This window comes from Hoplias malabaricus, chromosome 5 (assembly GCF_029633855.1).
Source record: "Hoplias malabaricus isolate fHopMal1 chromosome 5, fHopMal1.hap1, whole genome shotgun sequence".
NCBI lineage: Eukaryota > Metazoa > Chordata > Actinopteri > Characiformes > Erythrinidae > Hoplias > Hoplias malabaricus.
Window position 1 is genome coordinate 47,301,604 of NC_089804.1, and position 27,620 is coordinate 47,329,223.

The following is a 27,620-nucleotide window of genomic DNA, read 5'->3' on the forward strand; positions in this document are numbered from 1 at the left end:
TATGTATACATCTCAGTTTTAGAATTGTGAGTGGATGGCAAAGGCCAGTATCAATTTTACACACGCTGGTGTTAAGATATACAGCATTTTTAACTTTTCTAAACTAATTGTGATGCTCCACTGTTCCGTTTGGAGCCTGGTCAGGGGCCACTAGAGGACTCTCAGTTTATTAACTCTCTTTGGATTTGAAATCTGTACCCACAGTTCACCTTACCTCTTCACATATCTTTCACCTTTCACTAGACCTGTAAAAGGGAGTATAGAACCTCTGTTATTGCCTGTCAGTGGACTGATGTGCACTGGATATGTGTAAGGTGGTCTCAGGAGTGAACCTCAATTGGCTATTGCAATAATAGAGGCTGTGTTATTAAAATGTAATCTTTTTTGTTCCCTTTGAGTGAATATAATATACACTCTTAAATAAACAGTCACTGTGGTGGTTCCCTTTAAGATACATGTTAAGTAGCTTTAATTAGGGAACATCATTGTAACATATTCTATTATAATTGTAGATTTTAAAGGTATACTGATTTCATACACCAATTACATTGCGAAGTGGACATGTCCTTTTACACAGCACTAAGACGAAAGATTACAAATATTCACTTTTCCTCCTGGAGAAGAGATTGTAAGTGGACCAATGTTGTATTTTTAAAGGTACATTTACGCTGTCTGTACCTTTACTGACATTAATGTACCTGCACAGTACTTTTTATCTGAGAGTGTGTATGTGTGTGTGTGTGTGTGTGTGTGTGTGTGTACATTTATACACATATACACACACTATTTTTGGTTCAGAAGAATAGATAATGTTGGTTAAGATATTGCTCTGTGCTATCCAAACATTATATTTGTTTAAATTAGTCCTTGTTGTACATTCATGGTTAATTGTATTTGTTTTGACAGTGATGATCAAATTAAGCACCCATTTGCTTTTTTAATATTCTCAGTGTGACTGTTTGTAACGCTTTGCAGGTCTTGAGGTGATCTGGTCTTCTTTTGTCTGCTCTCATCTCTCCTCCTCTCTGTCCAGCTCCAATGGCAGTCATCACAGGGATAATTCTTCTAATGCTGGCCTCTGAAGTTTACACACAAGGTAGGCTGCATTCTCTGGAGTGATGTAACTAAATTAATCATCTAATATCTGTATTTCATTCATTCATTTGTTGTCTGTAACGGCTTTTCCAGTTCAGGGTCACTGTGGTTCTGGAGACTACAGCTGTACTTGACCTCACTAATGTTCTTATGCCTAATTGCCATCAAATCCTGCCAGACATGAAATGTAAAGATTGCTACTGCAGCAAGTGGTAAAAATCGCTTCCTTTCAGAAGAAATGTTGGATTAGAAGGTGTCCATAAGCATTTGTCATATAGTGTATTATGTGTCTGGATAATTCAGTCTTAAGTAAACATGAAAAAAAGGGCACAAATGCATTCCAAAGCATCTTGGAGATGTGATCTGATCACTCAAACCACATTTCAAGGCTAGTCCTGGATGACTGAATTTGTAGAGTGATTTCCCTTGACTGTTGTCTGATGTTTATTTTTCCCATGGAAATAATTGTAGTGAGAGATTTATGTTTTTAACATGTGGTAGAAGTAGGTACATACAAGTGGTAACATTTGAGATGAATGCAAATAGCAGTGGATATGGTTATATGTCTCTTTGCCTATTTGTGGTCAAATCACTTGAGATATAGTTAAGACGTGAAGCTGAGTCTTCTAAAATATACCTGCAATAGTAAGTGCTTTTCAGGTATTTGCCCTTGCTTAAGAAACCCAAATTCATTCTTAAAATAACCAATATTTTAAGCAGAATTTCTGAAGAAAACTTATTATCTCAAGAGGAAAATTGTACTAATGGCCTGGAGAGATTCTTGTGTTTCCATGATTGGTCTCAAATTGGTTTCCTTTTCATGGTATATATGATGCCTCAAGCACTGCGCTTGAGGTGATACTTTTAGACAGGTTTATCTGACATGCAGGCTCTTGTAAGTAATCATGCTCACTCAGAAAATCTCAATGAAGCACAGCGTCAAACAACAACCAGTTTCCCAGAGTGTACTCTAAAGCACTCATGAATTTGCCCTTTCTCTTCATAAGGTTTAGGTGTGATCTGTGCATTGCTTTCTCATTATGCTAATGATAGCATATACATCCTCTCGACAGGAATATATATGTGTGAGGAAGGCAGAAGTGTCTGTAATGATAATGGTTAGCCTGGCCAGTAGCACCAACCATGCATTTCCCAATGAATTACAGGCTTTAAACCTGCTTAGATGGTGCTGCATGGAGGAAATCTGGAGATGAAAGCGTGAAGGTTGTTTTGGGGATTGAAGTGGCCTGTCTTAAAATCATGCATATATTTTTTTAATTAAAGGAACTTCTCTAGCATTATTGGCATTTCAACAATTCAAAAATAATCATGAAAGAGAAATCAGCACTATGAGCATTTTTAACATCATTTCTTTTCACTCCATTTTAAATGTTTTCTTGTGTCTTTGCCAAAAAATTAATTGGGATGTTTTTTGTTCCATAATGCTTTCATGTTTATTAAAGTGGTCTGCTGCCACCACTTTAGGCTTGTACTGTAATAGGTGAATAAAGTGAACATACACGACATTTAAACAATAAGGGCATTTCTATATTTCGTAGTTGAAAGCTAAAGTCTTGATCTTTACATATGTAATAGATGCTTTACATCAAGGACCACTGTGCCCCCCACTAGTCTTAAACCAGCAATGTGTTTTTTTAGGTCTGCATGTGCAGTCCCACCCTCTGAGCATCAAGCTTCTTTTGTTATTACTTTCATAGAAATGGTTTTGTATTTTACTCCCGTACTGTATCTGTCTACACAAGACATCAGCCTGCTGTTGTTTTTGTTGCATGGTTGGACAGTTGGTGGTGGTGTTTTCTTGAGACAGAAAGTGTTGTGTTTTATTTGATCTTTGACCAGTTGTTAGTGAAACCCAGAGTTTGTCTGCTCTATTTACTCCCTGCTAAATGAGGATGGGGCCCTAAGACTGGCTGGCTCAAAATGAGGCCCTTGGGACCTTGGGATACTGGAGGTCGGCTTTTTCTGCCAGTATTACACTTGTCTGCTCTTGGACTCTGACGTCACGTGCCCAAGGCGCCTTCAAGCTAACCTTCAACCCCCCCAAAAAACGGATTTCCTGTGCCCCTCATCCCTCTGTGGCCCCCTAGGACAGTAAAGACTCTGCTTTGAGTGATCGTGGACAGCTGGACTGGGGTGAGATGCACAGAGACAGTAGAATGAAAGAAGAGGATTGTTGGGAGACATCGTGTGGAAATTATGCAGATCAGCCAAAGACAAGGGCAGAGTTGAGCAAGGGATTTGTGAGGGAGGAAAAGAGAGGAGTGACCAAAAGAGACTCCCAGCGCTTTACAACCTCTCTGTGGAGAGGCAAACAGAAGGCATTGAGATGTTGTTGCTGTGGATGACTTTGATCTCAAAGCATCTCCTCTGTGTCTCGCCCCAAATTCCCACTCTGTGACCTTCTTTCCCATGGCTCTCTATCACTTACAGTCTTGTTTTTGTCCTGCAGCAATCTGTGTAAGCAGGCAGCCTGCTTAAACACTTGTCTTTGACATGGACTTGTGTCCAGATGTGTCCAGACACTCTCCTAATTAGAGGATTCAGCAAATTTAAGGCACAGCCATTGCATACACAGCCGTATAATAGCTTTAGAACAGTTGCACACAATCCAAGCAGATTGTGTGGGAAGATGTTGTGTGGACAGATGAAATGCAGTGAAATGCCAAACTCCTCTGGCATGAATTATGAACATGACATAATTGCGCAACATCAGTCTTTGTGGCTGAATGTAATTACATTCCACTAGTAAAGTTCCAGCTGCTTCTAGGCATTTTGATATTCACCATAATGTCGACAGTCCTGACCAATGTGTTTATTACAGTGTTTATGTTTTTTGTCTGATTGTGTGAAATAAGCTGCCTGTGACTGTGGAGCACTTTTGAAAAGTGCCAAGTACGTATATTTTATTCTAAACACATTCAACACGTTTGATTTTCCCTTTCTTGTACGTACAGTTTTGTCCCAGGTAGTCTGTTAATGCTTGCTGTGCTCCAACACAGTGTCCTATTTGATTCTTTTACAGGCCGATTAAAGCTGACTGTTCTGTCTGAGGACCGGCTCCAGATGAAGTGGAAGGAGGCTGAGGGGCAAGTCCAGGGCTACAGGGTTAGAGTGCGGCCCCTCTCAGGTAAGAGGTTCTTGGATAAAGCTGTAGGTATAATGGCCTTTCAGCATTTTCAACATGTTTTTTTTTTCAGTAATAGCCTACATAGACTTAAAACTTGACCATAAAACATATTTCTTCCACATGATTTGTTCTGTATTTCCTGTTTTCTTTTAGATATTGATTGCATTGGCTTGCTTTAGCATTTTTCTTTCCCTTTACTAAGATGTTTTCAGAGCTGCATACATTTACCTACATCTATGTTTATTACTCTGTACACATTTTAAATATTACAGCTTCCTAGAAAACTGTAAAATCTTAGATGGCCAGTATCAGATTAGTGCTGTACAAATGTGCCTGCAGAAAATGTGCTTCATATCATTTAAAACAATCATTTCCAGTTTTCAAATTTTGCAAGTTATTGTATGTTGTCTTTTTTAACTACACTTTTAAAAAGCTGTGTGTATGCAGATTTAGGCATTTTTTTAATAATGTAACAGATAATTTTGTTCATATTTGCTTGTTTTGGCAGTATGTTTGAAATTCCACAGATTGCTGAGGCAAGGGTCACAGAATTTTTATGGCTTAACTGGAGGAGTTACTCTGCTAATGTGTTAAGTTGGTGTTGATGTAAGAACCCTAAGGCTAAAGGCTACGTCCCACAGCCTGATCCTGAAAGAGCTAAATCCCACATTTATGTACATGAGCATGTACACTTCTCATTATAGGGATTAGCAAGACTATATTTCTTGAGTATTATAGTGGTGTTTGCTGTGTATTTTTGCACAGGTAAAAACGGCCTGTGTCTGTAGTTTTACTGTTCATTTTACCTGATTGATTAATAGTGTAAGAGGAAAGGTATTTCTCAAACTCTCATCCACCTATATAAAAAACAGGAAGGGACTAGTTGGTTACAGCAATATTGTGATATGTATTTGAACAGTCAGTCACAGGTTTTACATCTTTCTTTCCTCCTTTCTTTCTTGAAATTTTTTTCTGTTTTCTTTCTTTTCCTGCCCTTTCTTGTTCCCTCTTTTCAATTTATTTTTTTTTCATTCTTCTTATTTTTATTCCCATTCTTTTTGCTTTCTTGCTTTTATTTTTTTATTTATATATTTTATTTCTTTTGGTCTATGGTCTATTCAATAGTTGATGAGGATAGTGGTGTAGCCAGTCAAAATTCTTTTTAATCACTACAGCTTGTTGTCCTCGCTGTCTTTCTCTCTCTCTCTCTCTCTTTCTCTTCCACTCTGTCTCTCTTAGTATCTCATTCTCTCTTATCTCTCTTCCTGTGTCCCTGTATCTCAGGTGAGTTCAGACAGGTCTGTTGCAGTATTGAGAAATTTCACACAGATAAACAAACACACCTTCTCTGCAGGGTACATGAGAGTAGAGATGGGGGTTCAGGGGGTCATTGTGTGGTTTATTTTTTAGACTCAGTGCTCAGACTTCTTTAAAAGTCTAAGTTTCACCACAAGTAAATTACATTTTTTTTTAGATTTATTCCAAGTTATTCTGGCAAATGGAGAAATAAACAACAAAAAACTAAATCTGTTTTATTTAGAATGGTGATATATTTACTTCTTTATGTAGAAAAAAAATACTATATCCAAATATGTGTGTAAATATACCACTCTGTTTATATTATTGTATAATTATACAGTCAGTTTTAACTACAAATATTACATAAACAGCAGTCTGTGGTTTGACGTCATAACTCATCCACATATCACAACAGTCTGCTATACTTTAACATTCCAGTCATGGAAGATATATGATATGATTATATATGATTATAGATATATGATCTATAATCTAACAATGCATTGCCAAATAATGACATAAAAAATTGCTAAAAGTCAAAACTTACATTATCCGCATATTAGAAATAATAATAAGAAATTAATCTATCCAACCTCAGTATAAAAGTGGCATGTATCCGAAATTCTATGAAATGTACCCAGTAGGCTTTGGGTTACATATTGGTACAACTTTCAAATAAGATTACACTAGGTAGTGTCACAGTCACACAGCTCCAGGGACCTGGAGGTTGTGGGTTCAAGTCCCGCTCCAGTAGACTCTGAGGAGCTGGTGTGTTCTCCCCGTGTCCGCATGGGTTTCCACCGGGTGCTCCGGTTTCCTCCCACAGTCCAAAAACACACGTTGGTAGGTGGAGTGGCGATTCAAAAGTGTCCGTAGGTGTGAGTGAATGTGTGCGTGTGTGTGTGTGTGTGTGTGTTGTCCTGTGAAGGACTGGCGCCCCCTCCAGGGTGTATTCCTGCCTTGCGCCCAATGATTCCAGGTTGGCTCTGGACCCACCGCGACCCTGAACTGGATAAGCGCTTACAGATAATGAATGAATGAACAATTATTAATTAGGCTGTAAACACATTAAAACTCATTAATAATCATTTATAACACATAGATAGAAAGGGCAACAATGACATGCTGTTTTCCAAGTAGTGAACCCACATCCATCTACACTGTTAAACCTCAGATATTGCAGAATACTTATCTTACTTTCTATATCGCCATTAAGCCTGTCAGCCTCAGCACATATTTGTTAATAAGTTTAATCCTTTAACAATCCACTTTAATCCAAACCACTGATAGAAAGTCTTTTTAGATACAGTACCAGTCAAATGTTGGGACATGCCCGCTCAGTGCAGATTTCCTTTGTTTTGGGCCATTTTCCACATATTGTGAATGAACAGTGCCAGTCAAAAGTTTGGACATTTTCTCATTCAATGATGTTTTTGTTTTTTATTATTTTCTACTTTGTAAATTAGTATGGAAGACATTAAAACTGTGAAGGAACACATATGCAATTATGTAGTAAACAAAAAAGTGTTAAACAAACCAGAATATGTTTTATACTTTAGATTCTTCAAAGTAGCCACATTTTGCTTTGATGACAGCTTTGCGCACACTCGCCGTTCTCTAATTCAGCTTCATGAGGTCGTCCCTTGGAATGGTTTTCAGTGAACAGCTGTGGCCTCGTCAAGAGTTAATTTATAGAACTGCTCGCCTTCTTAATGTGTTTGAGACCATAACTTGGGTTGTGCAGATGTAGGGCTGGTACACAGTTCTATGCAGTGAATAGCCCTATTCCACCTATGACTAAGATTTGTCCAGACTTTTGACTGGCACTGTATTTATTGTAATGTGCACATTTCGGTAAGTCTGACACTTTCAGTAATAGACAAAAAAACTAAAGTTTGTAGACACCTATTCATTCGGTGTTTCTTCTGAAATTAAGTGTATTGTAAAGGAGCTTGTCCCTAAAGGTGCAGTAACTACCTTCTCTACATTTTCGAGAAACTTTGAAGTAGAAGATGGTATGGAATATTGGAGCATTTGATTGTGTTCAGCTATGAAAACTTTAGTAAAGTCAAATAATAATGTTGGATGATTAGTTATGGATCACTTATGCTACTACAAATGAATGCAAATGTATTGGATAGTGTCCCGTTACTCTAGAAAACTAGAGTCTGCTCCTCCACAGCCCAGTTCTTGGTGTCTTTATATCATTTTTACACACAGTATAGTAAACTAAGGCTCATGTGCTGGTTCCAGGGCACCCAATTTCATTGCTCATGTTAAATGGAGAATATACAAACACTGTTTGGGGAATTCAGCACAATAAAATTAGTTGAATTCACCAGTAAAAATTAAATTTAAGTCATTGAATGAAAGGGACATTTATATGATTATCATATTACAATGAGATAAGTGGTTATGTGCAGTTAAGTATTATAGATGCTGTAGAGGGCATTTAAATAGAAACAATATTATTTCTTCAGTATAGGAATATCTTCAATACCCTGCTGTCTTCATGGTGTTTATCTCTCTATCACTTGTCTGTTCTGTTCTGTTTCTGTTCTCCGGAAGCATCCCAGCCAGAGATGATGCTGACCACCACGCGAGGCAAAGCCACTGTGGTGGGGCTGGATTCCAAACAGGAATATCTGCTGCAGGTGCTGCTGCTGAACGGAACTGGAGAGAAACTCATTGCCAAGAGACGCTTCACCAGTAAGAGAGATGACAGGGGAGGGAGGGGAGGGATAAAGCAGAACTACAGGTGCCCTTAGAGTTAAGGGGATACAGCGGATATAGCAGTGGACTTCAAAGCTTCTCTGAGATTAATGAATGGAGAAAAGGATAATGGACAAGCAGATGGAGCAAAGATCAAATGACAGAATGAAAAATATAATTTGGGACCAGTACTCTTGAGCAGATATATAGTTGTATAGATTATGTTGTGTATGAATGATCCATGTAGCTTCCAATATTACAAAATTTGTTTCTTTAGTTACCCAATGGCTTTAATAGAGTCCTCTATTTGCATTGTATTTGCATTCGCATTTGACATGTTAGTAATTTTTATGGGATGCAGGGGGCGGCCTCCTTGACAATGTCGTCCGCCCCTTCCCCACCTCCATTGTAAACGCATTAACGTTTAATAAGGGATCCTTCAAAGTTCCAAAGTCTGTGACTCGTTTAATGCATTCTTCCTCAGTTTTCAGTCACAAACTACGCATTCTAAGTATAATCCAGTGTTTAAGGCGAGCTGTGTGTTGTCTCTGAGTTTCCCCGCAGCTGTGAGTACACAAAGTCAGAGCATTTGCAGCCCATGCTTGTAAACAATATTTTGAAACATTGATTTGCACTCAGTTCGTGAACCGATTCTCTCAATGAGTCAACCCTACACTCAACCCATCATGTAAGTTCTACAAAGCATCCAAACACCACAAAGAGCGCACAATTCACAAAATAATATCAGTGGAATTTTATAACACTGAACGATGACTCGGTTCGACCCTTGAGCTTTGATTCTCAACTGGAGCACGCTGGTTTTTTTGTTTGTTTGTTTGTTTGTTTTTCTATTTTATTTTATTTTTATTTTTGAGATTTTCTTGTTAGGAGAAAGTTGTAGCACACTAGATGTGTTATTGCTCATTATAATTGGTTACTAGCATGTATGTTATTATTATTATATAACTGTTATTGCACTTTAACTGCTATGTTAATTTATAAATAAAGAGTAAATAACATTACAACGTTTTTGAATCGCAAACAAACCCAGGCCAGTTGAGACATGTAGTCTGTCCAGCATGTTCTGAGTCTTCCCCATGGTCTCCACCCTACTCGACATGTCTGAAACACCTCACCAGGGAGGCATCCGTACCAAATCTCCAAACCACTTCACCTGGCTCCTCTCAACATGGAGGAGCAGCAGCTCTATTCCAAGTCTCTTCTGGACGTCCACACTTCTCACCCTATCTCTGAGGGAGAGTCCAGACACCCAGGAGAAGGAAACTCTTCTCAGCCGTTTGTACCCGCAGACTCATTCTTTCAGTCATTACCCAAAGTTTATGAACATAGGTGAAGGTTGATTGAACGTAGACTGAACAGTAAATGGAGAGCTTGGCTTTTCAGCTCAGCTCTCTCTTCACCACAATAGACGGGTACAGAGTTTTACATTACTGAAGACGCCACACCGATCTGCCTATCAATCTCCCGCTCCATATTTCCCTCATGAACAATGAGGGAACAAGACCCATGAACAAGACCCCGAGATACTTGAACTCCTCCACTTTGAGGAAGGAGCTTACTTCCAACCTGGAAAGTGTACACCACCCTTTTCCGACTGAGTAACATGGTCTCAGATTTGGAGGTGCTGATTCTTATCCCATCTCACACTTTGCAACAAGTTGCAACAAGTGCTGGAGGTCACAGCCTGATGAGGACAACAGGACCACATCATCTGCAAAAAGCAGACATGGAATCTTAAGACCACAAAACTGGACACCTTTTGCCACTTGACTATGCTGAGAAATTCTGTCCATAAAAATTAAAAACAGAATCGGTGACAGTCCAAACCCAACTGGAACCCAGTCTGACTTACTACTAGAAATATGAACAAAACTCCTGCCCTGTTTATATAGGGACTTGTAGGATTAGTGCTAGCAATGAGCCCAGCCCCCCAATACTCCCGGAGCACCCCCCACAGAATACCCCGAGGGACACAGTCAAATGCCTTCTCCAGATCCATAAAGCACATGTTGACTAGTTGAGCAATCTCCCATGCACCCTCCTGGAAGAACTGGTCCAGTGTTCCACGACCAGGACGGAATCCACATTGTTTCCTCATGGATCTGAGGTTCTACTCTCTTCTCTAGTACCCTTGCATAGACCTTACCGGGGAGGCTGAGGAGTGTGAACCCCACCCTCCAGTCTCCTTTCTTAAAAAAGGGATCCACCACAACGTTGCAAACATTTCCATTTCCATTTATGCATTTGGCAGATGCTTTTATCCAAAGCGACTTACAAAAGAGGATCTAACATTCAAACTACAGCACAAATTATACAAATTACTTTACATTGAGTGCAATATGCCAGGAAGTAATAAGTGCATTAAAGCAAGATTTTCAGTTCAAGAGATACTCTCGGAAGAGCTAGGTCTTCAAGGATTTCTTGAATGCGGAGAGGTTTTCTGTTGCTCTGATAGTGCTTGGAAGCTCATTCCACCAGCGTGGTACCAGAGATGAGAATAGCCTCGACTGACCTGTACGGGGGGTTGGCCGTGTTAGTTGGAACTCCTTTGAGGGCGCTAACATATGGTTTTAAGGGTCTATTGAGGTAGATGGGAGCAGAGCCAGTGAATACTCTGAAGGCCATCATTAGTGACTTAAATTTGAGGTGAGCAGCTAAGGGTAGCCAATGCAGCTCAACTAATAGGGGTGTGACATGTGATCTTTTAGGCTGGTTAAAAACCAGGCATGCTGCAGCATTCTGGATCATCTGTAGCGGTCTCACAGCACAGGCCGGAAGACCTGTCAGGAGGGCGTTTGAATAGTCAAGACGGGAGATTACTAACAGCTAAACAAGGGGCTGTGTTGCATGTTGAGTTAGGTTTGGGCTAATCTTCCTTATGTTGAATAGGGAGAAGCGGCACCATCGAGCTACATGTACATGTTACATCGAGTAACATGATCTGCAAAGGTCAGCTGGTCATTAACCATGACATCCAGGTTTTTTACAACCTTTAATTGGAGGTGATGTTCCTTCATCCATGTAGATATGTCAGAGAGACAGTCAGAGATTCGAGTTGCCACTGAAGTGTCACCTGGAGGAAAGGATAAATAGAGCTGTGTGTCATCTGCATAGCAGTGATAGGAGAAGCCGTGTGAATGTATGATTGGGCCTAGGGAGGTGGTGTACAAGGCAAAGAGGAGGGGTCCCAGCACTGAGCCTTGGGGCACACCTGTGGTGAGGTGGTGTCGCGCTGATGTTTGTCCAAGCCATGACACATTAATGGATCGTCCAGTGAGATAAGACTCAAACCAGCAGAGTGCATTGTTCTTGAAGCCCGAAGTGTGCAAAGAAGTGTCAACAAGGACAGCCAGAGTCAAGGACACCCTTGAGCCAGCCAGGCTCATTATAACTCTTTCTTCAGCTTGACAGACTGGTAGATTGTCACCACAACAAGCACCGACCTCAACAGTGGGAAGTTTGGACTCCATGTCACCAACCTCTCCTGGGACGTGGTCAAAACTCTGCCAGATGTGGGAGTTAAAGTTCTTTCTGACAGGTTCCTCTGCCAAACATTCCCAGCAAACCCTTAACACACGTTTGGGCCTGCATTCTCCCCCACTACCACTTGGGTTCAAATCGGGAAGGCCGTTTCTCCTAATCACACCTTTCCAGGTATCACTGTTATTGCCCACGTGAAGTCCCCCAGCAGAACAATGGAGTCCCCAGAATGAGCACTTTCCAGCACTACCTCTAGGTCAGGTATTCCAAGCACAACAGTCAGAGCCTGTTCCCCAACTCTTCCACAGGTGATGAGCAAATAGACCTATGTTACTCCTTCGGGCTGAGCCCAGTCAGGCCCCATGGGTGAAGGAGCCCCTCCTCCAGGCCTAGCTCCAGGGTGGGGCCCCAGTAACCCTATTACGGGTAAAGGAAACCCGGAATAGGTTTTCTTGTTTTCTTGTTATTTTCTTCATGGGGTCTCTTGAATGTGATAGTCATGCATAAATGGATGACTCATTTCCATCTCTGTTTACACTCAGAATTCTTATCCTGTGCGATACAGATATACTAACAATTCGCCCATTCACAAAGTTTGCTAATGCATTTTATTTTGTTCAATATTGTTTTGACAAACCTGACCAAACTGTTGACTAGATGGATATGGCCAAATATGGCTAAAATTAAGGTATATTACGTTTCTAAGTATATCAAGACATAGTCCTCAGTCTTCCATAGAATCTTTATGAGGACCTTACAGCTCTTTCAAATTGAACCATCTAAAGAGGATTCATGGTGATATCGTTGAAAAGGTCCTGCCTCTCAGCTAAGCAAAATATCCTATTTTTCCATTGTGATGTATGTACGCAGTTATATGTGAATATTAAGATCCTTCACATGTATTTAACTTTCAATGAAGTTGAATAGGGGTGGCACGGTGGCACAGCAGGTAGCGTTGCAGTCACACAGCTCCAGGGACCTGGAGGTTGTGGGTTCAAGTCCTGCTCCAGGTTATTGTCTGTGAGGAGTTTGATGTGTTCTCTCTGTGTACATGTATTTTTATATTATCATATATATTTAAATTGTATAAATTACATGAATTATATATTAAGGCAACCCAGAAAAGACCGGATTATGCTTGGTTGCTTCCTAGCTTTTGATATATAGTAGTTACAAAATGCAAGTAGATGTAAATGTAGGACCAGTCAGGATTTAGGTAGCTGCTTTAGCCTCAGGGCTATTCAGTGCAATTTCCCCTTTCAACACTATGCATGCATGCATCACTTTCAAAAAACGCTGCATATAGGTATAGGTATGCACGCAAACATACATACATATACACACACATTCACACCAAATGTTCCTGTCAATGGCACATCTGTAATCTTCAGGGTTGAAGTAATGGAATTCTTCAGGATGAGAGGCTGTGGTCCTCTCAGAAGGACACTATTAAAATGCATGTATGCTTTTACAGGCTCTGTATACAGTTTGAATATTTTTAGATCACTGTAATTTTCTGAAAACTTTAAATAGCTTTGCTAAAGTGGGCATAAAATCACTGAGAGAGAGAAAAAAGCAAAATTGCCTATTAGAGAGAAAGCCAAGAGGGCTTTTTAAAAGGCTCCTCAGCATGAGTGATTTCTTGATATAAATAACACATCACTTTTTGATGTGAATTTTTCCTAATTGTGTGTGCAAGTTACACACTTCATGGAACACTGCTGCAGCTGAGATTCATGTACGCTGCTGTACCCAAAGGAGAAGGCCTGGGTGTGAGCAGTGCTTGTAGGTTACTGTGTCGAGTGCTGCGTGTTTGGACAGGTTAGTCGTGTAGTTTAGCAGAGAGACCAGCCTTCCAGGCTCAGAATTCCATTGTTCATTCAAGAAAACATCAGTCAGATTTTCCATGTGACTGACTGTATTCCCCTATGGGGCTTTACGTCTGTATAGAGTGGAATTTTATCTTTAAAGCAATAGTTCAACTAATGTACTTATTGTATTAACTATCATAAATGAAGTCCATCTACCAGGATATATTTGGTGTGTGAAGTTCCAGTATCGACAGTTTAGGAACATTTATGTTAACCAGTTTGCATCATCTAAACTGCGTACCTAAATTGTGTCAAGTTATATGTAACCAACATATTTATGTGGTTTCTGTAGCTGTATGACTTGGTTGTAGTATGAAAAGTTTGATGCCACTTCTGGCTGTATATGACTTTTGATTTCTTCGCTGTCAATACTTACACTATTAAACGCATTAAAAATCTTGAGTTTCTAATAAACAAATTTTCTTACTGAAGCCTATGTAGTAGTTTTGATAACCCATGATTAGGCATGCAGTTTGTATGCCTAGTAGTTTGTACTACTTGCATAAGTATAGTTACATCCATAAATACTGTTCAGACTTTGCAGTTAATCCATCGAACAGCTTGAATTTCTGGAAAGTCGCTATATATCAATTCTGTACATTTTAAAATGCTTCCATTTATAAGTTTTTCATATTTGTATCATAATAGTTTCTGGATAATTTGCAATACTATTCATCCTTTTGTTTTGTCATAGTCAGTGGGCTGCGGGAAGAGGAGCTGGTGCGTAGTGGGAACCGAGAGCAGAAGAGGAAATCCCTGGCTGTGGGCTCGGGCTCTGGAGAGATATATGATGCTACAGAGGCACTAGAATCAATGCCAACTGTGCTCTACCAGGAGCCCACCACCACAGGTGCAACCCACTCCCACACACACATTCTCACACTTGACAAAATTGTATTGATTTATACTTGCACTACATTTTCCATCTGCATGGCTTACCTTTCCGTGTTAATAAATGACATTGACTAAACAAATAAAGGTATAGAATGAAGAATCGTAACAGTTTTATAGTAATTATATAATGCTTGTCCCTTTTTGGCTGGGACAGAGAGTGTTTACAGTGTGCTAAGTGCAGTTTTTTACTCCCACCTGGATGCTCCTCTGTTATTACATGTGTTTTATTGAGGGAAGCTGCAGATGCTGGAGTGGCGCCAGGTCTCTCACTAGCCTGATAATAAAGCTCTACTCCAGCATCATCACATACACACACCTGTAATCAGCCTTGCTGCTGTGGGAGTGAGTACAGTTCCTACAGGCCCAGAGGAGTGTCTCATGCCTGTTCTCCTTTATGTGCTCATCCTAAACATAAGCAACAAACAGTGACTTCCATTCATTACCCAGTGTCTTTGGTGATTAACTAAAGGCTGCTCCCTAGCATTACAGTACAATGCATATAATAATAATAATGTTAGATTTATATAGTGCCTTTCTAATACCCAAGGTCACTTAACATGTTATTTTCAAAATACAGTTTCATTTTGTATAAAGGAATAATAATTTAATAAGATTTCTGTAGTGTTTTTCAATCTATGCATTCATTGTTTCAAAAATAACAATACTGTATTATTGTAGTACAATGCACCAGTATTTTTCACCACCTTATCTCATGGATCAGTACTTTACCCTGAGTCAGTCAGTCAACAGTTTTGACTCCTGTTGTATTTAAAAAGAATAAAAATGTTTATTTTTTATATATAAAACTATTTATCATAGTAGACATTTATCAGCAGTTGTTTTACCAATTTATTTACCAGGTATAGGGACACTTATGTATTGTAACCAATCATATCTCTTTTCCATTGTAGTAGTTAACAGGTAGCAGCTGACTGCAAACATTTAAAATAAAAAAGGACAGTACTGTTTTATTGTGATATAACCACACACATTAAGCTCGATATGAAGCAATGTTTAATTCTCCATCTCCAGAGCCACCTACTGTCGCTGATCAAGAAGAACAGGAGGTGGAAATGAATAGCAAAGAAAAGAAAAAGAAAAAGAAAGAGAAGACAGAAGAGAAGAATGGGCAGATTGAAAGCAGGGAGACATCTTTCGAAGACGAGGACAAACTGAGAAGAACACCCCACACTCAGCCTGCTACAGGTAAAACACATTATTCATATTGCACAGATACACAAGTGTGCCCAAGTTTTGTGACAAACAGACCATTAAAATGCAGATGGTCCTTCCAAATAATAAGAAATATGCAGTTGAATTGCATATTATCTTCTTACTTAAATAGACCTACTACTTGACTAAGCCACTTACCGGAGCTAATGAGCTGTGTTATTTTCTGCTGGGCTGGCTGTGAATTTAATGGCTTGCAGGTCTCCCAGTCTAAGAGCTGTGTCCCTAAGGGCAGATGCACTTTAGAGGTGATGACAGGGTTAATGACAGAGTGATGGTTGTGATACTTTATGACTCCCTTTTGTACCCTGAGGAATGACAGGTTTCCAATCCTGCGGCAATGGCTAATATTTCTAATCCTTAAAGCTCAAAGGTTACACTGATACAGGAAAGTGTAACATGGAACACACACATGCAAACAAGTATGTTGACTTCCTATAGATTTGTGTATTACATAATCTACTAGAATGTATTTGTGCATTTGTAGAATGACCAATTCACCCTTAGAAGTCTGTTGCTGTTGTTGTTGTTGTTATGGGAGATTTAGTTATAATCTCATTTACCTAATACATTACTACTGATATATTACCTAATACTGTATGTTTGACATACATACACAATTGGTAACACATCTCCAGGAACCTGGAGGTTGTGGGTTCAATTCCCGCTCCAGGTGAGGAGTTGTGGAGTTGGTGTGTTCTCCCCGTGTCCACGTGGGTTTCCTCCCACATTCCAAAAACACATGTTGGTAGGTGGATTGGTGTCTCGAAAGTGTCCGTAGGTGTGAGTGTGTGAGTGAATGTGTGTATGTCTGTGTTGCCCTGTGAAGGACTGGCGCCCCCTCCAGGGTGTATTCCTGCCTTGTGCCCAATGATTCAAGGTAGGCTCTGGACCCACCGCGACCCTGAATTGGATAAACGGTTACAGATAATGAATGAATGAATATATATATATATATATATATATATATATTCCCAAAGGAAGAAAGGGAAACAAAAACATCTTATTTGCAAACAGAAAATGTAGTCATTCAAAATTTAGAAGATAGTTCAAGAATGTAATTTAAATGGTGTCAAATTATAACACTGCACTGCTTTTATCAGAATCAGAATCAGAAATACTTTATTGATCCCAGGGGGAAATTGCAATTATTACAGTAGCAACCAGTTGTAAAAGAATAAACACTCTAATAAAAAATTTAACACAAAAGGAAATTTACAATATGTACACATCTATAATAATAAATACAGATATACTGTATACAGCAGTAAGAGTATTGCACATTTGAGTTGTTACCCTCATAATTAAAAAATTTGTTCTATTGTTATTACTGTACATGTGAAAGGTGTCGTGCTTTAAGTGTGGAGTTATAAAGTCTGGTAGCCACTGGTAGGAATGATCTCCTGTGGCGCTCTGTAGTGCATTTTGGCTGAATGAGTCTTATCTGAATGAGTCTGAATGAGAATGAGACAAAATATATTAGTAGGACCCTTTGATCTGAAGAGATTGGTGGCAGTTTAAAAATATTAAACACCGTCCTACACATTGAAGTGATTCTTTAGTGAACCTTTAAACATGGACAAATATAAAACTACTTCATAAGTGAGTTTGTACTTGGTTAATTAGCCTGCCATTCTTTCTCTTGTCCTTGGTCTGAATATGTGCAGCTGGAACCTCAAGGAAACCATTTGAATGCAGGGCTGGGGTCCAGGCAGATGTCGTTCTGCTGGTGGATGGGTCTTGGAGCATTGGCCGCACAAATTTTAGAAAAGTTCGCGAGTTCCTGGAGGGCCTTGTCACCCCCTTCCACATTGGCCCAGACGGGGTACAAATAGGTACAAATATTTATATTTATTTAGGTTTTGTCATTTTCAGGCTTCTTTGTCACAGGCAAAAAAAATCTAACTTATTTATTTTTTAATTTGTTACTGTCATTCTGATGTTTGATTTACATTCTGTATCAACAGGCTTCAATGTGTTCTCCCAACACACATGAGATTATTTTTCTTTCAGTTTTTTATATCAGACTTTGGACTGGATGAGCAAATTCATGTCAAACATTATTTTCTGCTGCCTAGAAGTGACTGGTTTCTGGGGGTTAAAATAACCTTTATCTTTCTTTGCATTGTTTTATGTATGCTACAAATAATTTTAAATGTTAAATTGACATGGAATGGAATTTAAATGCACCCTTGTCAATTTCAGCCTTGTCCCAGTACAGTGGAGACCCTCGAACCGAGTGGCAGCTCAATAACTTCACTTCTAAAGAACAGCTCCTGGATGCTGTCCGAAACTTCAGATATAAAGGCGGAAACACATTCACAGGTGAGTGCCATACATTTAACAGGCTCATTTATTTCCTTCAAAATGTGTAGTTTTGTTTAGAAAACCCATTTTTGTTGTCTGCAATGTATTTAATGTGATCAGAATTTACAGAGTCTGGTGCTTAATTTTCCTCCCACATTGGGTTGTGTGTGTCTCAGGTCAAGCTCTTATTCATGTTTTGGAAGAGAATCTGAAGGAAGAGGCAGGAGCCAGATCAGAGGTCCCTAATTTTCTACTGTTGTTAACTGATGGGAAATCGCAGGATGATGCCATCTCTGCAGCAAACACCCTGAAGAGTGCAGGAGTGGAGATCATCGCTGTGGGTAAGACTTTCAGTACAAAAGCCAAACAATTGAGACATTCTTTAAACCAAGTCCAATATTTTTTAATTAATTAAATGGTTTCTGTGACAAGAGGTGTGTCTGGGTACTCCTGCTTATTTGTGTATTACGTTAGTTTTTCATATTTCTATGACTTTGTAAGCCATTCCTGCTTGTTTTTTTTTTTTTTTTCCAGGTGTGAAGAATGCCGATGAGGCTGAGTTGAGACAGGTGGCATCTGAACCTCTGGAGCTTAATGTCTATAATGTGAATGATTTCCCACTGCTCAGTAAACTGGTCAGTCGGCTGGTGCGTATATTGTGTGGGAAGATAGAAGACCGCAATAAAGCAAAGAGTAAGTCCATCTCATATTCCTTATTCATGGAAAACACTTCTGTTCTCAGTTTTTAAACCATTTAAAACCAACATGCTACCTGTACATTGTGAGAATATTTCATGACTATAGATGAATAAAAATATGTTTATGTATTTGTTTGTATGTATGTATGTATTTTTTATTTAAATAAACACTCTATGAAAGGTCTATAAATTAATTGTTGCTAGGGTTTAATAATAATAATAATAATAATAATAATAATAATAATAATAAGTACTAGTACAAAAACTGAAAGTTTTGAAGAATATGTCTAATTGCGTTTTTTTTCTGCCCAAAAATGTGATTACCTATAAAATGTTTTTTTTAGATTTTTACATATTTTACATGTAACTTCAGGCTTTTTTGGCAAATAATTTGTGCTTGAATTTTGAATGAAATATGCCAGTCTCTTGAATATGTAACATTCCTAGGTATTTTTTGTGGTTATTTTTGTTGTTATTATTGTTATTATTAATTTGTTAAATTGTCTTTGAAACATGGGGGATGTAAGTAAAATAGCTGCTTCTGCAAAAGAGAAAAATTATCAATTAAAAAAAAACTCACATTGATTAAAATATTTTTGTGGAATGTATGGAGTAGGAATGGAGCATCCAACTGAGGACCCTGTGCTGTCTTACCCCAGCCCCACAGAGCTGCAGTATTCTGAGCTGGGCTCTAGAGAGGTCCTTGTGAGCTGGACTAGACCCAGTCGCTTTGTGCAGCAGTTCAGAGTGGTGTTCCACAGCAGTGAAGGACAGAGCCCTCAGGAGGTCAGTCTTAGCCTACAGTCAAACACTGCACAAGAGTTATTCTGTGTACCTGTTTCCCCCCTCATGTCTCATGTTTTTACAGGAGGTGGTGAATGGTTCCGTCTCAAGAGTAATGCTGACTGGACTGTCCTCTCAGACCCAGTACCATCTCTCCATCTTTCCAGTGTATGAAGACAGGGTGGGCCCTCCACTTAGAGGCATCTTCACCACAAGTGAGCATGTAAAATTCTCCTCAGGAAAATTCCATTGGACAGTTCACTGTTGTATGTTTAACTTACCATTAACATTATAACATTATATACAAAATAAGTATTTCAACCTACACTCCACAGTGCCGCTGGCCATGCCAAACTCCCTGGAGGTCAGTGCATCCTCTCCCACAAGTCTGCGGGTGCGCTGGAGGCCAGCATCTGGAGCTACTCAGTATATGGCACTGTATTCTGCCCTGACTGATGGGGAGCCTGATGATGCTCGTGAGGTGAGCCTGGATCCAACTTTGTAGATTTTGTAATATTTTTTATTTTATTTGGTTTTGGTCTTGGGCTTGACATTAATAACAAAAGCATTCAAATTAATGCATGTTTTTTTATTGTCATTTTTGTGAAGGAATACTCTTCCGTGGCACAATTGTGCAAACATCTAAACAATTAAAGTGTCATGACTAAGATCATATCTGTATCATTGAAAGTTCATTACTCATTAAATTCAAGTTTAATCTGTTTAAATGTATATTGCAAATATTTGTAAAGTTTCAAATTTAAAATTTATTTGTAAAATGTAGAATCTGCATTTGTGGATCAAGTCACTCACGTGTTTTCCGTGACGTACATTTGGATTTTGAGACTTTCCCCTCATATTTCACCCGATCCAAATACAAATGCAGCCTGATCCACATGTGAGCAGCAGGCGAACAAGCCGCCGCTAGGTGGCACTGTTGTTTTAGGACGTGGGGGCCAAATTAAATGGAGACGCATTTGCGCAGTATTTAATGTGGAAGTTCAAACAAAAAGCCCCCAAGCCGCTGAATTTAGCTTCATATCACAGACAGTAAGGAGGGTGATCTCTGTGGAACACTTTTGAAGATGCCCTAAATTTAATGATGTTAAAATCCAGCGGAATTTCGCTGCAGACTAGGGTTGTCAAATAAAATAAAATCATCCCGTTTTTGGACTGAAACCGTGTTGCTTGTTGGACTGATAGGTTTCGTATTTTTGAGCTTGGATTGTTAAAACGGATGATTTGTTTCAGACAAATGCTCTTCCTCAGCCGGAGGGAGGGCAGATACCCCACGGCTCCGAAACAGGATATGCTCTTCGCATTGGTCATCACTTTTATTTTTAACCAATCAGCAACCAGAGTTAGCTGTCTATCATTGACTGTGGCAGCCAATGGAGTCATAGTCCCGCCTACAGGGGGTGGTTTAGCTGTGTCCCTGAAAGCAACAGGTCAGTCCCGAGACACTGGGGGGAAACAACAGTGCCACCTAGCGGTGGCATGTTCGCATGCTGGTCACATTTGTGGATCAGGCTGCATTTGTTTTTGGATCGGGTGAAATGCGAGAGGAAAATCTCAAAATCCAAAAACTCACGAGAGGAAATGAACAAATCCGCGTCACGGAAAACACGTGAGTGACTTGATCCACAAATGCAGATTTTACAATTTACAAATAAATTCTAAATTTGAGACTTCGACTTTACAGATATTTGTAATGTAAATTTAAACAAATGTATTTATTTTCGGATAAAATTGTGACACATGTACACATGTTTAATTTGTGGATTAACATTTTACAAATTTGTGAAGTATTTTGAGACTAATCTCTCTCCATACCAGTGCATTTACAGTTATGTGTGCTTGTGTTTGATCTGTGGCAGGTGAAGTTTGGAGCTGATGAGACAGATGTGGAGCTGCAGGATCTGATGCCTTCAACAGATTACTCAGTCACACTATATGCACTGTATGATGAGGACCCTAGCGATCCCGTCACAGCCGTCGCTACCACATGTAAATCCTCAAGTAGATTTTATTTACAAAAATGTTGGACAATTGCTCATCCACAACTCATTCAACCATGTCATTGTTACAAATTACTGGTATGTCACAATTCTTTTGATGACGATTGTTATTTAGTTGACTGTTGTGACTAACAGTCAAGGGTGAAAAAATAATTAATTTAATATGTGATCCCAGTTGAGAAACAGAAATCAGGTTAAATAATGCTGGAATATTTCTATAAGAATGTCCCTATATGTCTGAAGTATCATTCTTTGTTGCTGTTGCTCTATGATCTCTTTCTCTTAATTCTCACTCTCCCTAGTCCAACTGCCATCTCCTCTTAGTGTGCAGTTCCCTATGATCAGCCACAGTACCCTGAAAATCACATGGGTACCTGGTGCTGTGAGTGTTCCTGCCCATCGCATCACATACAGCACCAACCATGGCAGCGACGTCAAACAGGTGAAAGAATTTTTTTTAGAAGGACTAAATATTTTCACACATTCCTTTAACAGATATTGAGATTCTGTGTCTGTATTATTTACTGTATTCTCCTTTCTCTCTCTCTCTCTCTCTCACTCTCTCAGGTGGAGGTAGTTGGTGAGAATACAGTCTTACTGCAGAATCTGGCCTCTCTGTCCCGGTATCTGGTGTCAGTGCAGTCTCAGTATGATAAAGGCCTGTCTGCCCCTCTCACCGCCAATGTCACCACATGTAAGTACAAATTCTTTATATAAACACTCATGATTAACACATGTTTGACTTAACATGTTGGACTTTGTTGATACATTACTTACTCCCCAAGCTGTTTTTTTCTCTCTTCCAGTAAGGGTTCCAGCTCCATCTGAGCTCAGGGTCACTAACTACTCTGAGAGTGCTCTTACAGTGCGTTGGGAGCCGGCTGCAGATGATGTGACCTCATACTTGATTAAATGGATCTCTCTCAGTGGAGGGGATCTGAGGCAGGTTAGCAATAGCTTGTAGCAAAATCTGGATATGCTGATACTTAGGCTTATACAGCAAAAAATGATGGAAGTGTACATTATTCTTTACAAATGAATATTGTGCAAGAGAACTGCTACAGTGGAAGTCTTGATGGGTATTTGTTGGTGCAGTGGTTTGTAATGTGAATAGTTGATGGAATTCTGGAGATTAATGGCTGTGCATAGTAATGTCAAACTTTGTGTGGTTGGGTTTCCAGCTGATGGTGGATGGACAAAGTGAAGGAGCCATATTGGAGGGGGTTGAGGATGACAAGGAGTTTCAGATCTCACTGTCTGCTCTTTATGCTGATGGAGCTCAGAGTGAGGCTGTGGCTATACGATACAGTACATGTGAGACACACACATACACACACACACACGCACATACACACAGCTCAGCTTGTGCCATCAGAGCAAATTGTTGACTAATAGTCACTAAATTAGGTTATTATCTGTTTTCTATGACTTTCTTGTTGCAGTGTCTGGGGGAGGCCCCAGCTCCGTGTCTATCTCTGAAGAGACTGCGGTCAGCATGCTGGTCAGTTGGGTTCCACCTAATGCTCATGTACTGCAGTACCTCGTATCATACACACCTTTAACTGGAGGAGAAACACGAGAGAACACAGTGAGTGCCCTCAGAAAATGAAAGAAAATCTGCACATCTGATTTAAGAGAAAATGTTTTTCAGTGCCTTGTTCCATTTATATTCATTTACTTACATTTGAATGACATTACTTGGACAATATATGAATGTACAAGCTCACATAGGCATAATAACTGTGTCTACTTGAAACAAAATACTGCAATGCATGTGACCTTTCTGCTTGATAATATATAAATTGTGCAAAGATTTTATGTGGCATTGTGGGTAGTGTAGTTTTAGGTGTGAATTTGCTTGTAGGTGTCGTTGCCAGGCAGTGAGCGTCGAGTTCTGCTGCAGTCTCTACTGCCTGATACTCGCTACAGTGTACTGGTTACTGCTGAGTACCGCAACAGAGAGGGAGGCAGTGTTTCTGCACAAGGCAAAACAAGTGAGTCTGTCTGTGTTTCTCTCTCTCTCTCTCTCTCTCTCTCTCTCTCTCTCTCTCTCTTACTCTCTCTCTCTCTCTTTCTCTCTCTCTCTCTCTCTCTCTCACACACACACACACACACACAGGAAATCATACAATCTAATTTCTATGTACAGCCTTTTCTGAGGGTTTAACAGTTTCAGTCATTGTGGAAACCACTGTTAGGGACCTCTGGGGCAACATATCAGAGTACAATGTTCAGTGTTCACTGCTGGAATGAAACCTTGTTTCTCCAGGTGTTATGTTTATAGGAGAAGAAAAGAACATTATTAATGTTTATGTTAATGTAGCATGATAAATTATTTGGACCTTTTCTGTTGGCCCATTAGTTATGATATTTTGGCACAGTATGAAGAACAGCAAGACTGTTCAAATTATGCAATAAAATAATATATAAAACAAGGCTATGCAAGACAGAATGCAAAGATATATATATGTGATAACTTTATTCTTATTTCTTTCTACATAAATCCAGCCAGTCTCCGGGTTAGCAGTGTGAGTGTGGTACGCTCTGACCACTCCAGTATCTGTGTGTCCTGGAGGCCAGTAGCAGCGGTTACAGGGTACCGCATTGTCATCCAGGCCATCAGAGGTAGTGGCACTGCTCAACAATCCTGACCCCGGCTGCTGTACTTTATTTATAATTTTATTGCCTTCATTTCCTCATTATGTGTTTATATGAACTTGTATGTTTGTGTTGGCTCAGAAAAGCAAATAAAGGAAGAATTGGTTGACTCAAGCAGCAACAGCCACTGTTTCTCTGAGCTGCAACCGGAGACAGTGTATCGTATCAGTGTGCACTCCCGTCTCGGGACAGTAGAGAGCGCTGCTGTCACTATTCTCCATCCAACAGGTTAGATTAAAACTCAGCTCTCCTGTGTGTGTGTGTGTGTGTGTGTGTATATATATATATATATATATATATATATATATATATATATATATATATATATATATATATATATATGGGGTGCGACTTGATTAAAAAAATTAATTTTATATTTATATAATAATTTTATATTTATATAATTTATATTATATATAATTTTTAAAGAATTAATTAGAAGCTTTGTAATTAATTAATCAAAATTAATCACATTTGAATCACATTTCAATATTTAGCATGAGAAATATTGATTTTAGTTTTGTTGATGAATGAATCAACGAACATAAGCTTAAATTCAAAATCTTGTTTATTTTCCCACCAGTCTACAACCAGTGAATTGGTCAGTTTGTCTGACGTGGACTTTGACATTTTGTTTCTGAATGTGAACCCCGGCATGTGGTCAAGTGTTGACTGGCGACACTGTTTGCATTACTGACCTGCACGCTAGCCCCAACATGTTTTGCGTTGAGGTGGTAACGAACGGTGGAAGTGCTCCTGTGATAAGCAAACTCCTACCTGTATAAAGTGCAAATAACATTTTTGTTTGTACTTCCATCTGGAAGTTTCTTGTATTTAAATTTCCCATCCACCAGCGTAGTCTCTTCCGTCATCGCCATCATGTTCATCACATTGTGCGTCGTTATAACTGGTATGCCTGGAACTTGTGTACTGAGAAACGTTCCACGGTGCAAAATGCAATTAAAATGCATTAAAAAAAATTTTTTCGGCAATTAATTAATCGAAATTAGTGCATTAAAGTTCCACCCCTAATAAATATATATATATATATATATATATATATATATATATATATATAGTTAATTGTATTTTTAATTAAGCATTATTAATTATTATTTTATTAAACATGTTTTTCCATGATTCTTTCTCAGCTGTAGCACCAGTCAGAATCCAAGTGCCTCCTAGGTTGCATCCCATACAAAAAGAATGTGAGTATACAACAATACACACATGCACTGGAACACACACACACACACACATGCGCGCGCACACACACACACACACACACACACACACACACAGGTGTTCACAAGTTTAATCTCCTGCTCTGTTTTCTGTTACAGTGTGCCCTGAGGTGACCATCAGGAATAGTGTAATTAAAGGTAACCAATTAAATCAGTTTTCCTTTTAAATATTATTCTGTGAATGTGTGGTCTCACTGTCAGTGTTCCCTAAGAAACTGTGGGTGTGCTCCAGGTTTTAATATGATGGAGGCATTTGGTTTGACTCAGAGAGCTCATTCCACTGTAGAGGGTGTAGCAGCAGAGCCGTTCATCTTCAGCTCTTTACCCAGCTACACCATCTACAAAGACACACAGCTCACCCAGAGCACAGGGTGAGTTGCACACAAACACACACCCCCACTTGCGTGTGCTTGTATACACACACACACACACACACACATAATCTACAATTTAAAACATTTAATGACAAATATACCAAATAGATATGACTGAACCAAATTAGGGAACAAATAGTTTCTTATTGTGTTAATGACTGCATGAAATAGACATTTTATTTCTACTTAAAATGATTCATTTGCTGAGCTCTTAATGTGATGTTGTTCAGAATTAGTATTTGTTATTTTTGACCAAAGAAATAAAAAGTATTTTTACAAAAGCATTTCAAATTCATAAATGAAAGGGCATTGGCTTTCTGTGACTCACGGTGACCTATGTGTTGTCCTTTGTATTGCAGTTTCATTCACCCATCCGGTTTTGCTCCAGAGCATACCATCAGCATGTCTTTCCGCCTGCTGCAGAATTCACCCAGAGAGCCCTTTGCCCTCTGGCAGCTCACCGACAATGACTTCCAGCCCAAGATGGGGTTGGTACTAGACCGTGAGTATAAGCCTGTGAGATGCTTCAGAAATTTTCAAAGTATCTAAAAGTTTTGTCATAGAAATTAATTTCCAATAGAACAAGAAAAAAGCTAATTTACACTGAAACAATAAAAACAGTTTATAATTCTACATACATTCTACAATAAACAAGTCATAGATATCCACAATAATTGAAAATTATTTTGTTACAGTGTATATCCAAAAGTTTGTAGACACATAATATAAATGTAGTCTGTGCTTTATTGCAGTAACACATTCTATACTGTGAAGGCTTTACATTAGATGCTGGAACAACAAATTTATTAAGGTCAGGTACCAAAGTGGGATGATTAGTTGAGTGCTGGCTTTATAACCTGTTAGCCCACACTTGATATTGGGAATGCTGATTTTATGCTCAAGTGCTGCTGCTCAAGAGCAGACAAGAAGCAGTGGGCATCTATGAAACTTGTTTAAATTCTGTCAGATCTCTACAGAACTTGCACCTACCTGAACATGAACAAATTTTGTTGTTGTTAAGTTTTGTGTACAGATGACCAGATGTGTTTTTGCTTTGTCTGTCAGCTGAGAGGAAAGTACTGCTGTACTTCAGTCTGGACTACAGAGGAGAGGTACAGGAGCTGACTTTTGACCAGACTCAGGTCCACACACTCTTCTATGGCAGCTTTCACAAGGTGAGGGGAAGAAAATGTGTGGGTGTGGGGGTGGTCTGGGAGTGTTTTTGTGAGTGTGTGTCAGAGAGAGAGAGAGAGAGCACTTAAATATCTATGATGGAATTATGCAGAAAACACTAGAAAATGTTTTAAAATTATACTTTATATTATATTTTAAAACATTTGTCTTTCTATGCCTTCCAAGCTTCTCTAGTAAAACATCTGTCCATAATGACAAGACAAATGTGCAAAGAGTATTGACAGACGAATCATAGCACTTATCTTGGGGTATTCAACCCTTATATAAATGACCATAAGTCATTCTGCCATGTTTGTTGTTGTGCCTAAATGACTCACGTAATAAAAATGTGCAATAATATGTGTAACTGCATGACATTATTACATAAACAATCAGAATATCGCTAATATCACAATATGGATTGTTTTATGACAAGATTGATAGCTTCCGCATTGTCCTCTGCCTGTTTCCACAATTTCAAGTCACAGACACCTTCTGCTGGAAGTTGTGTTTGGTCACATTCCCAGAGTCAATATTATCAACTGTGGATTGGCAACTGCCACCAGTTTTTCTGTCCTGCTGCCAGCTGCCAATTAGAGATTAAGCCACATCTTG

At 39.1% G+C, this 27,620-nt stretch overlaps 1 protein-coding gene across 1 annotated transcript in view; it reads left to right on the forward strand.

The window, feature by feature from the left end:
• LOC136696317 (collagen alpha-1(XX) chain) overlaps positions 1–27,620 on the forward strand; it is a 37,895-nt gene that overhangs the window by 851 nt on the left and 9,424 nt on the right. The window contains exons 2-27 of the mRNA XM_066670588.1: positions 976–1,096; positions 4,139–4,243; positions 8,111–8,251; positions 14,321–14,476; positions 15,553–15,726; positions 17,418–17,585; positions 17,956–18,075; positions 18,234–18,398; positions 18,592–18,750; positions 19,372–19,541; positions 19,624–19,753; positions 19,874–20,019; positions 21,416–21,545; positions 21,859–21,998; positions 22,124–22,250; positions 22,363–22,502; positions 22,738–22,870; positions 22,999–23,144; positions 23,421–23,550; positions 24,065–24,181; positions 24,296–24,442; positions 25,366–25,422; positions 25,558–25,596; positions 25,691–25,829; positions 26,192–26,334; positions 26,898–27,007. Of these exons, the coding sequence (XP_066526685.1) occupies positions 1,039–1,096; positions 4,139–4,243; positions 8,111–8,251; positions 14,321–14,476; positions 15,553–15,726; positions 17,418–17,585; positions 17,956–18,075; positions 18,234–18,398; positions 18,592–18,750; positions 19,372–19,541; positions 19,624–19,753; positions 19,874–20,019; positions 21,416–21,545; positions 21,859–21,998; positions 22,124–22,250; positions 22,363–22,502; positions 22,738–22,870; positions 22,999–23,144; positions 23,421–23,550; positions 24,065–24,181; positions 24,296–24,442; positions 25,366–25,422; positions 25,558–25,596; positions 25,691–25,829; positions 26,192–26,334; positions 26,898–27,007 (3,390 nt within the window). The 5' untranslated portion in view covers positions 976–1,038. The remainder of the gene's footprint in view (positions 1–975; positions 1,097–4,138; positions 4,244–8,110; positions 8,252–14,320; positions 14,477–15,552; positions 15,727–17,417; positions 17,586–17,955; positions 18,076–18,233; positions 18,399–18,591; positions 18,751–19,371; positions 19,542–19,623; positions 19,754–19,873; positions 20,020–21,415; positions 21,546–21,858; positions 21,999–22,123; positions 22,251–22,362; positions 22,503–22,737; positions 22,871–22,998; positions 23,145–23,420; positions 23,551–24,064; positions 24,182–24,295; positions 24,443–25,365; positions 25,423–25,557; positions 25,597–25,690; positions 25,830–26,191; positions 26,335–26,897; positions 27,008–27,620) is intronic.